The 11,940-nt window shown below is 37.7% G+C and overlaps 1 protein-coding gene across 19 annotated transcripts; it reads right to left on the bottom strand.

The window, feature by feature from the left end:
- Positions 1–1,069: 1,069 nt before the first annotated feature.
- LOC143864152 (Trm112p-like protein) lies at positions 1,070–10,853 on the bottom strand. 19 transcript variants are annotated; one of them, XR_013241106.1, is made up of 5 exons: positions 10,425–10,853; positions 10,277–10,331; positions 10,087–10,198; positions 3,385–3,571; positions 2,098–2,324 (listed from the first exon to the last, which is right to left on the bottom strand). XR_013241106.1 is itself a non-coding variant. In XM_077375014.1 (4 exons), exons 1-4 carry the CDS (start codon positions 10,499–10,501, stop codon positions 2,089–2,091), a joined length of 252 nt encoding a protein of 83 aa, XP_077231129.1. In that variant the 5' UTR covers positions 10,502–10,853; the 3' UTR covers positions 1,070–2,088. The 19 variants fall into 19 exon arrangements, 12 of the variants coding, with proteins under 12 accessions (XP_077231129.1, XP_077231134.1, XP_077231132.1 ...); XR_013241105.1 differs by lacking the exon at positions 2,098–2,324 and adding an exon at positions 2,333–2,586; XM_077375014.1 differs by lacking the exons at positions 2,098–2,324; positions 3,385–3,571 and adding an exon at positions 1,070–2,096.
- Positions 10,854–11,940: the final 1,087 nt, after the last annotated feature.

The following is an 11,940-nucleotide window of genomic DNA, read 5'->3' as shown; positions in this document are numbered from 1 at the left end:
TCCGATGGAGGTGATCTATGTCAGGACCCATCATATGAACGCTTTGGATCATCCAAATAATGTGGGCCCCTACCCGAATCCAAACACTACCAAAAAATCATCCAAATAATGTGGGCCCACATTGTTTGGATGATCCAAAGCGTTCATTTGATGGGTCCTGACATAGATAGGGTGTGCCCATAAAATCACCTCCATCGGATCATCCTAACCCTTCAATCTATGGACGAACTTTCAGCTGAGGGGGCCTACCTTAAACAAATTGAAACTACAAGGGTGTATTTGTGACGTTTTAAACTATAGGGGTGGAAGTGGATGTGTCAGAAACTAGAGGGGGTGTAAATGTAATTATCCCTTTAACTTTTAACTAACAATAGAAAAAAATGTACATACTATAACTTATGTACGGGTCGGGTCGGGCCCCTTTAAACCCGGCTCGACCCGAGATTCATGCGGGCTTCTGAATGCTGAACCCGGCTCGACCCGAAACGGCGAAACCCATGAAACCTGAACCCGACCCAAGCTATTTTCGGGTCGGGTCGATGCGGGTCGGGTAAAACCCGGCTCGAGTTGCAGCCCTAGTTTCTACCTCATAAAAATTTTGTTATAAAAACAGATTTTTCACACGAATAATAGTCAGGCCTAGTGCTTAGGGGTGTCAAGGAATCCACTTTGGATCAGATCCACATATGTCCTATGTCTTGGTGACATTCCATTTGAATTGCTTTTCATATCCTACTTTCTGAGGCTGGGTCATTATCCATTTGAAGAATTGCACTAAATGATATCGGCACAACTATGTTTTAATAATTGCACTAAATTAGATTGTCCTTTCTTTCTTAATTGGCCTGTAAAAGCTTTTTGGGAACTGTAATAATCTTTTACAGCTCTTTAAATAATGAAATGAGAAAATGGGTTAACACAATTATTAAAACATCGTTCTGCTCATATCATTTCCCAAAAGAAATTCAATTTGTTGTTTTGAGCAGGGTTTTTGTAATGTTGCAAAAATACCCCTCATGAGTAGACATAAATGACCAAAAATATGAAGGATATTTTCATCCATTGGTGCCCTCCACTAGGATCTAGTGCCCTCCATTGGATATTGTGACTACCTCTGGTTCAAGATTCAAAATATTTTCAGACCTTAGGTTATGGATCCAATGGACAAAGTTCAGATCCAGTTGATATGGATCCCTCTGACCCGTGTGGGTCCATGCCGGGTTCATTGACACCCCTAGTAGAGGCAAAAATACTGCCAAAAGTCCCTCAAATTCCAGGCAAAACCTGATTCACCATACCCCAACACCATTTTCTCCTTGCAACCATTTTACTATTGGATGATTGCTGATTTAATTGTTCTCATGTAGTCAGTGGGCTGGTCTGTGGTTTTAGCCATTGGACTAAGAAAGAAAGCTAGATCCTCTTTAATGGCCCCTTCAATGTTCTACTCTTTTTTGGTTCTAGGTGGGTGTTTGGCCTCATTTGACATGCAATAATACCTATTTCCCCCATTGAAGAATTTGTGAAGTGCATGTAGACACTTTGCTCCCACCTCTTAAGCAGTTAGTCCAATTTTTTTTATTTTTTTTTTTTTTTTTTTTTTTTTATGAGTGAGTTAGTTAGTCCAATTTAATGTAGACAGAATAGGAAATGGCTTAAATGGGGAAGGCAGCCTTGTGCTTGATGAGGAGTCTGAAAATCTGAAACCTAAGTACATATCTCATTTAAGTGTTAGTAAATGATGGAAAGTGGTGGGTTAGTTCTGATTTCTCCACCCCATGTACTAGATATTTAGATGTGACAGATTAGAAGCTGAAACCCTGTTGTGGCATTCATGACTGGGCTTCAAACAAGTCAACAAAGGGTGGATAGAGTTCTGCACTCAATGCTCTGGGTGGATCTCATTTGAAGGTCTCTCCAAATAAAAAATTGAATAAAGTTGGCTCAAATTATCTTTTTTCTGTGTAAAAAACTAGGAAATTTTAGAAATATTTTTCCTTTCCAAACTTTTCTAGAAAATTCTTGCAATCCAAACAGGGCCTCCTTAGGCATCACCCTCGAGCTGTGATCATTCCTCATCCCATCATGCTAATGAACTGCCAACAACGAGAAACATAAACAAATTAATCTTCTATCATTACAATTTTCGAAGGACACCCACCTCCTTCTAAGCAAAATGACAATGTAACTCAAAGTGCTTAGTTACAATAATGCCATTGTTTAGCTCAAAACTACACTTTTTGTCATCACAATATGTTCATTTGTGCATCTGACTTAGGTTGATTCACATCTTTCCAGAGAGAACTTGAGTGATTAAAGCCCACCTGTAGTGGAAACCATTATACTATTTTCAGGTTAGAACTCGGATGGAACTGAATGCAATCAAAACTCATTGGCTGTAAATATATTGAACTATTCCTGATCTCCATACTGCATGCTCTCGGCACAGAAATTAGAAATCCCTCTCCTAATATGACAGGCCGAGTGTGCTTTGGGAGCTTCTTAAGAATGGAGATAAGAGTCATCTTTTCAAAGTTCAAATGAAGAAAGACATTTTCACTGGGTCACAAAGATAAAGCATTATTCCTGCCAAAACAAATACAAATCTTCTAGTCTTCATTCTCACGAGTCACAATTCAAGCAAACCCTCTTCATTATTGCTCCAATACTATCTATCTGGTAAAACCTTTTGATTCCTTTTCAGGGAACTCAACCAAGGTTTTAAATTTCAGTTTCGGAATGCGTTTTGGCCCTCACCGAAACCAAAATTTCAAAATATCGGACAAAATCTATCGAAATAAAATAAAGTAATTTTTACCCCGTACAAAATTTCGGCGAAATTATCAGGATAATATTAAATAAAGAATTAAAACAAGATTTTTTGGAGATTTCCCTAAATTTCGGCTCAGTTGAAATTTTGTAACAATTCGACTTCACCCAACCAAAACCTGAAATTTCGGATTTCGGTCAAAATTTAAAAACTTGAACTCAACCAGAGTCCCATGAGGGATCTTGCCTACTACTTCGATGGTTTTAAATTTCGTCCGAAATCCAAAATTATTTCGGGTCCGAAATCCAAAATTATTTCAGATTTCGGTCAAGACCGAAACCAAAACATTCCGAAACTGAAATTGGCGCAACGTACCAAACGGACGAAATTTCGGGAATTTTGTCAATTTCGGCGAAATTTGAAAAAAAAAAAAAATGTACTGTCCAGATTCTAGAGGTGCAACTCGGGTCAAATTTTGGGAAATTGGGTTGAGCTTTTACCATAAAATTAGGTCGGGTTTTGTTTATTCCAATTCATTTTTTAGCAAAAGCACAACCCGACCCGATTGCACCCATAACAGATTCGGATACAAGTTATGCTCTACACCAAAGAACCTTGCGCTGGAAGATGACCATAAACTTCTATAGATTGATGTCTCTGGATTAGAAAAATGGCTATGATGAATCCTTCTTACTTGTGGCTAAGCAATGATGGAGCAAGTTTGGGTTTCAAGATGCTAAGAAAGATCTCGCGAACAAAGGCAAGATTAGCCCTAACCACAGTGTTAAATCCATTGCAAACCTAAGAGAAAAAAGAAAGAGAAGACTATCAAGGTCCACTTTCCTTCTGCCCACCAAAAAATTTTGTTCTAGAATGTGAAGGCATGTGAACTAGAGAATGGCTAGGGGTGTAAACGGATTGAATTCGGAGTGGATATGGCTATATCCGAATTCGATTACAATATCCACTATCCGAATTCGGATTCGGATTCGACGGATATTTAATATTTATTACCGAATTCGTATCCGCCGGATATTGTTCAAATTCGGATATTATCCGTATCCGTTTATCCGGTAAATTCGAACATTTTATTGCAGCACTTTATATTTTTTCTCCTTCTTACTCGAATGAATTTTTCAAACCCTAAAACTAGACATCTACATTCTCTTCACAAAATTAACTCTCAAACCCTAAAATATATGAGATCCTCTTCTTCCTTTTAAAACAAAGGCAGAGAGAGAGAGAGAGGGAGGCGGTGGGGATGGATGATAGTGTTGGTAGTGGTCTTTGGGTTTTTCCTTTTTTTTTGTATATGATGAAATGGGTTTGGGCTATTTTTGTTTTGTTTGGTTTGGGCTAAAAATTCACTTTTCTTTTAGAAACAAAATATAGTGTGTCATTACTAAAAATAAATATTAATGATATTATTAATAATAAATAAAAAGGATTTACTTCTTGGATTCGGAAGTTAAACGGATTCGGAAAATATCTGCTTGAAACGGATTCGGATAATATTCACTTTAAACGGATTCAGATGCGGACGGTAATCGAATTTTCGAAGAATTTCCGAATATCCATTTACGCCCCTAATGGTTCCATGATCTTGAAGGCAGACCAACAATTAAAAAGCGTTCTAATCATATACTGAGTATTCTTTTCACTATCACAACAGTAGCTTCTGCAGACATGAGTTAATATATATAATTCATACCATAAGATCCAAGTAAATTGAAAGAAAGAGCAACAAACTAAGATATGAGCAAATTCAAATGAGGGATAGCTTATCTTATTGGAAATCAAGTTATACTATTGTTTGCAAGTTCATATTAAGAAATGCCCCTTTACAGAAGACAAAGGGAACAAATATCTGCAGGCTAACACAAAGTCAAAAAGTTTCTTTTCATGCAATTTTCAAGCCCTGCAATCCTAACTTCCACTTGCCATTTCTTGAGCTCCTATAGTAATGATGTCAAAAGAACTGATAATGCAAAACGTGAGATTGTGCTTAATAGCTGAGGCCTTTCCCTTCTTACCAAAGGTCTTGAAAAACACAACAAGATGGAAAGGAGTACATATTAGCACTAACTAACCATTTCAAAGTGTTCAGAAGAAAACAAATTCATTTCTACACCTGGTACAATAATGGGAACAGAGAATAACTTAAGAGATCACGTTATACCTTAAGAAAGGCTTAATAATGTTCAAATTACCCATTTTAACAGAGTCGTTGAAAAAAGTTAAAAATAGAAAGAGGCAAAAGAAACTGAACAAAATGCACTCTCCAGAATCTGAAGTCTGTCAGCAGGAGCATTATCTAAGCAACTGTGAAAATAACATTTAAGGATTTACCTAAAAAAATCCCTAATCTGTAAAATATATAACAATTAATAATTGAGAACCATGATAATTTTTCTAATAAAGTACCCAACTACTATGTAAACATACATTCGACAACTTTCTGTTTTAAAAAATACTATTTGAAACTCTAAAACATTGTTATTTCCCAAAACTTTTGCTTAATAGTTAAGGGTTTTTAAACTCTAAAAAAAAGCTATGATTTGTGGACACATAAACGAGTATCGCGTGTCGACACGGACACGGAGTGTCAGACACGGCAAACGCCCAAACTTTAGAAACGGGGACACGGCTAAAATAGAAAGTACATGTAATCATGATTTGTGGATATGGATTCGTGTGTCCAGTTTCGACATGAATACGAGTTGTCTAAATGAGGTAAACACAATATTCAATAGAAAAATAGAATGTCACAACACAGCTCAAAAACATGCCCACACACCCACATTAAATCTAACACTTCCAGCAATACCCTAACCGATTGGGTTTATATAAATGGAAATACCATATTCTACCCCCTCTTGGTCCCATGGACAGCCCCCTTAAGTGCATTTACCACTGTTCTTTTCACAGCCAAGGGGTGGCTCGGGTGAGAAAAATAGAAATGACATATTCAACCCCCTTTTATTCCATGGGCAAACCCCCATCTATGCCATTTGGTACTCTTCTATACATAGGAAGGTAGTCCATGGCAAGAGCAAAGGGGGGAAAAATTGCAACAAATATCTTTTTGAAAATTGATCTCAACCCTCCAAATCCTCTTTAGGTTCAATGGTGAGGATTGAGGGCTTTTTAACCACCTAAGAAGCTTCCAAGGAAGCTTCCTAAGATTCCTTCCCAATTAATCCTAGCTCTAAACCTCCACTAATCTAGATTAGGCTCTAATCATTACTTGAAAAGGAAGAAATGAATCTTCCTTATTTACGAAACTGCCCTGCTCCCGGATAATGCACCCCCCGATTATGGTACACATTAATCTGCACGCCTGCATATCTTCCTGGACAGCCCTCTGTAGTAAACTTGAACTAGCTTTCCAGGTTCAAGCGCACCCCCTTTTTCTAGCTAAATCGCCACCCTTATTCCTACACTACAAACCTCATTCGTTTACTAGGCAAACCGCGATAGATTCAGATGAAATTTTATGGGAACCTAAATGAGACTTTAACCTATTCTAGGAACAAATTGAGGACGCTAAAACACTAATTTAATAGGGTTTCTATCCTAACCGAGCTTATTAGGGGTCGATCAAAATGAGGTGTCTACAAGAAGTAGAATAAGTGAGAGAGAAAAAGAGAGTCTCTTAGGGAGCTCCCATGTAACATTTTACATATATATAAGTGTGCCCGCGTGCAAGAGGATTACATGTACAAAGTCCAAAATACCCTTCCAACACCCTAAACATAGTTCTCATAATTATTCAAAGCCCTAAACCTAGGCTTCACGCCATTTGAAACCCTAAACCCAATTTCCTACTATTTGTAACCTTAAACATAGCTTTCCTCTCCATACGAAACCCTAACCTCATCCTTTCTCCTTTCCCAATCTAGGATTTTTTTCCCTACTTAAGGCACATACAACCCGTGGGGTGACTTATGATTGATGTGCTTTGAGGTGTTCCGTAAATCTAATCTTCTTTTTTGTTTAAATGGCACAAATTATGCTGCCATAAATATATATCCAACACTTCTACCCAATCTAAATTCTAAACATTCTCGTTCATTAACACCATAAAATTCCAATAAATCTCTAATCCCCATAGTGCATTGATTATGATCCACAGTCTTGGATCTTCCCATCATAATCCACTATTCCGATAAGCCATTGGAACCAAGGCTCTAATACCGAATTGATGTGAATCCGGAATCCGCGGATTACATTTTTAAAAAGAGAAATAAAGTGAGTAGAAGGAAAGAAAGGGAACAAAGTGAGAGGATTGATGCTCCCTTAAAGAGGGAAGAGAAAAGAGAGATAAAGAAAATTAGCAATGGCTGGCAACCAATCTTGGGAGCATAAACTAAATTTTATTCAATTAAGATAATAGCTAAGGCTACAGACCTTTATAATTTATAGATACTTCAAACCACACGAAATTAATGATTATGGGAGAACTAGGATTCCTAAACCTTACACAAATCAAGTTATAAACCCCAATTTCTACCCTTACTAGGACTCCTAACAACTTAGGACCCTTTCTTCACGGACTTTCCATCTTAAAACAGAATTCTTAATAAAGGAATCCAATTTTCTACCGATAGTGACAACATAAGTATCAATGGCTTAGTCAACTCTGAATGGCTTAAGGACTCTCATTATATGGACTCTATCTAATCATACTATAAATAACTGCAACTCCTGAAATGCAACATGGAAACTAACTCACTTCAAATCCCACAAATACAATGATTCCCTTATGTTACAATGTGGGCTCTTGCGGTCACTTAACAATTTAAGTGATTGATTACAAATGACTGAAAGGCCACTATCACTTAAGATTTCCATAATAAATATGTAGGCCCTATTTTAAGCACTTACAACTTAAAGAAACAAAGTGATATCAGTGGGAAAAATTTGTGGTATCCCTTTTATAATGTAAGGGACTTATATCGCGTGATAGCAAAAGAAACGGTCAAGACTGATTGTAGACGTAATGATAGCAAATGTAGCTCAACTTTTGTGTCTTGGAGAATGTCAAGAAAACTTCAGCATTAGATAGATCCAAGACGTAGAATATGCCGTCATTTGCTAAATGAAACATAATTGTATTATTAGTCTTAGACTTCAAAGTAGCTTCCAAGTAGAAACCCAAAATGACTTCATACTTGAGGCTTTCTTCAGCATTTTTCAATGGTGGCCTTTATGTATTGTACAGGATGAATGCATAACAAGTGACAAGGATGATACCATAACATGTTTTTGCTTGTGTTAATCAATCAAAAGAGGAAATGGCTTGGGCATGCTTTGACTACCATCATTACTTGAGATACTGTGAGTTGCTTCATTTCCAAACATTCTTGTGGATGAATATAGCATTTCTTAGCGTTGAATCACATCATCAACTTTAAATGTTTGAAGGCATTAAAAAAGTTGGATGCTCCATGCGGGAAAGTTTTAATTGCTCAATACAACTAGAATACATTTCTGGTGCACCCATGGAGAGTATATTGTTCTAAATATTTCAAAATTTATTTTGTCTGAGATTAAACATGAGTGTGAAAGATGTCAACACATAAAGACTCAATTGTCGGAATACCAATCCAACATTTCAGAGCATATTGGAAGCACAATCGGAAGCTCTCTGTCAATTGCTCACATCCCAAGAGAACATTTCAGACCACATAGCCTATCAGCATCTCCCTTATCCCTATAGCCATTTTGCACAATAGAACTTAGGAACAATATATAGTTAGCCTAACCGATTTTGAGTAAGTATTTGGTTGCTCAATCTTCCATAAACTACTCCGTAGAACAAACCAAAAGTATGGGTCCATTAAATGGTGAGAATCAAGAAATCATGACAAATACTAAACACCAACAACGTTTTTTTTTTATCACACCAACGGTTGGGGCATCCTTCAAGTGTAGAACTCCCAAGTGCAACCATTCACAAAAAAAAAGGAAAAGAAAAAGAAAGAAAACACTCCCAAGTGCACAAGAGATTGTGTTAACTGACTTGATACAATAAACTAGAAGGTCTAGGCTCATTTACATAGATACGAGTCTTAAATCACTTTTTAGAAGGAAGCACCGTGGGATTAGCCATGTAAACTTCGAAAAAAAATACTATAAAAGTTAATTGACATGAAAAGTGGACTTCTTTTTTTTTTTTTTTTTGAAAGATAACGGATATTTCACTCAAAATCCAGAGAATTACAAGATATAGGGTACAAGCTGTCCCACAGTGCGGATCTTATAAAGCTAGGATAAAATGACCAAAAAGATGAGACTCCTTAATAACCCGGCAGTAGGGACTCATTAATAACGACACGATTCTCAAGGAGGAGGACACCTTCCTTCGCTAGTGCATCTGCCATTGAGTTTGCCGACCACCTTCTGTGCTCAAGCAGGGGTCGAATAGAGCGAACCAGGTCACGTATCTCATCGAGAGTAGAAGCAATTCTTCAGGGGCCGGAGCTCCGACTAGCAGCCCATGCAATCGCATTAGCGGAGTCTCCTTCTGATCCATCCGTCCTCAGTAGTCTAATTGTGGAGGATGACTCGCAGAATGTGATAATATGGATGGATGGATGGATGGATGGATAGGAGTCATCCCTTTCCCTGGAGATTTGTGCATACAATTTATTAGATACAGGATAGAGGGGCGGGCTTTCGGGTGATTTTCCATCATATAGCAGCCAATGTGGATGCTGATCATTTAGCAAAGACATGAGTTGGGAGGGCTGTTATGGAAGTTTTTTATTTTCTTCCACCATGAGGTCTTGTGTTTTTTGGTGGTGTGTTCTATATCTCTTAGTGGTTTTTCTTTGTCTTCTTTGTATCCACCCTGTTTTGGCCTTCTTGATCGTTGGGTTTTCTATTCGTCAATAATATTTACTATTTGCCATTCAAAAAAAATTTACTTGTCATTAACTACAGGAAGAGTATTTTAGGAAGACATGCAAAATCACATCATCAAAAAAAAAAGTACAAAGAAAACATACAGAATTGCAATACAATAACATGATATATGCCTGAAGTAATCTAGAACATCACTAATGAGAAAAAGGAACTTGCAAAATTACAAAAAATAGCATAAAAAAATTAGCAATTATCTAAGCTAGCTTCTCTACCTTCCTTAACATTCAACATTATTAAGAGTTTATTGCATGTAAGGGCAATCTTGTCTTTCCATGTTATTAAGGCTAGCATATGTATATATGCTATAATGCTAACCTCTCAAAACCTCAATTGATTTTTTCTCTCTTTCTTCCTCAATCATACAACAATTAACAAACATGAGTTACCTTCTGAACAATTATTAGCCAGGAGATGAGTCTGAAGTATTATCAGATGTAGATGTATCATGGGTATCCACCAATTTTCCATCCTTTGGCACCAAACAAGGTATTCCATCAACTATCTAAGTAAAACAAAAGAACAAAACATAAATTAGAGAGGGAGAGATGTTTTGGGAAATTGGGTAGGAGGGCTTACGGGATAAGAGACGCCAAGGGTATCACTAATGAGAGAATTGGAATCTTGAGAAAGCCTGTAAAAGACAAAATGAAGCCGAAACCAGTGATTTTTAAGAGGACAAAGGAATGATTTTGTGGGGGAAAAAAGAAGAAGGGATAAGAGATACCTTAAGGGTTGCTTGGAAAGAGGGCAAACGAGGAGCTCTGAGAATGCCTTCAAAAGGGCTCTGCTTCCTCTCACCATTTGTCTGATTGGGATTGGGCTCCAAATCTCTGTTTTACAGTGTATATAATCTAAAGTTTTTATATGGTGTAAGCTCGTATGCAGTTGTGGACCCCGATCCCGAGGACGGTGAGCGAGATGGGTTTGGGCAATGGTTGTGAGGTTGAAGATGGGTTTGGCTGAAAATGAAATGGGCTTGGTTCGGTGGCTTAGATTAGGAGGTGGCTGAGGATTTGGAGTTGCAGAGAAAAGGTAGATTGGAGAAGGCGACGGAGGTGGTGGGGATGGGTTTCAGAAGAAGGTGAGCTGAGGCTGAGTTCTTCTCCCTCTCCTCCTCTCTATTTTTGGCTTTCTCAGCCTCTACTCTCTCCCCCACGAAAAAAAAGAATACTCTAGCAGCTCTCTCTCGTTTTGGTTTTATAATTAGGGCTCTTCCCTAGGCTAATCACATCCCTTCATTTGGCATCTTTCTTTTCATGGTTGTTCTCAACCATTGATCTCATCTCGTTATCACAAAAGACCTAGAATATTCTAGCTCATCTAGACTCTACACCTCACCTCTCTTATCCAATGGTCCAAGCTCTTTGCTTGCAAAGAAAGTCATGTCAACTTTACAAAAGTACCCCAAGGATAAGGTGTATAACCCTCTTGCCATTAAGCTCTACTTGCTTTTTCTTTTTATCAATGGGTACCCTTGTTTTGCTAATTCACCTCATTTCTAACGATAACAAAAAAAAAAATACATATGCCCCTTCTTTCTTCCTCGGACAGCCCTCCTTAACATATTTTCTGCGCTACAGCGGGTGGTCTAAGCAAGAAAGGGGAAATGGCAAATGATTTTCCCTTAGTTATTCTTCCAAGGACATGATATTGACACATCTATATTTTGATAATTACACCCTCACGGCTTGTCTTTTCTCACTTGTGGAGTACTTTGGAAAGATGTAAAAACCATTTAATACTTCTTTAAATCCCAAAACAAGCTGGGTTAGTGAAAATATCAAAATACGACTATACCGATATGCATTGGATCCCGAGGTTCAAATAGGGGGATGCCGCTACAAAAACTCAGGGGTATTTTGCAATTTTTTGTAAATTCCGGGAAAAATAAAAGGGAAAGTCGGGGTAATTGAACGGAGGATATCAATGGGGCTTCAGGATCACTCAAGTTTTAAGGATATTAAAAAAAAATGATTTTCAAGCGGGCGCTTTTGGATTTTTCAGGTTCTTTTGCATTGAAGGCTCGGTTCTTTGGACATTTAGGGACTCAACGTTCGAGACGCTTCGGGAATTATTCAATTTCAAGATTTTATTCGAATTTGGGGGAAATTGGGGGTTAGGTCAAAATGGGATGTCTACAGTAGTCTAGTATTTTTCAATTAGTATTGTACGGCTTACACTGTAGGATGATCCAAACCGTCCATTTGATGGGCCACAACTTAAACAGGTTGGGTCCCAAA

Source organism: Tasmannia lanceolata, unplaced genomic scaffold, assembly GCF_043159265.1.
Source record: "Tasmannia lanceolata isolate RefF3 unplaced genomic scaffold, GAP_Taslan_0.1 ptg000048l, whole genome shotgun sequence".
Classification (NCBI taxonomy): Eukaryota; Viridiplantae; Streptophyta; class Magnoliopsida; order Canellales; family Winteraceae; genus Tasmannia; species Tasmannia lanceolata.
The sequence above is the reverse complement of the archived record's forward strand: the minus strand, read 5'-3'. Positions and strand labels throughout refer to the sequence as shown.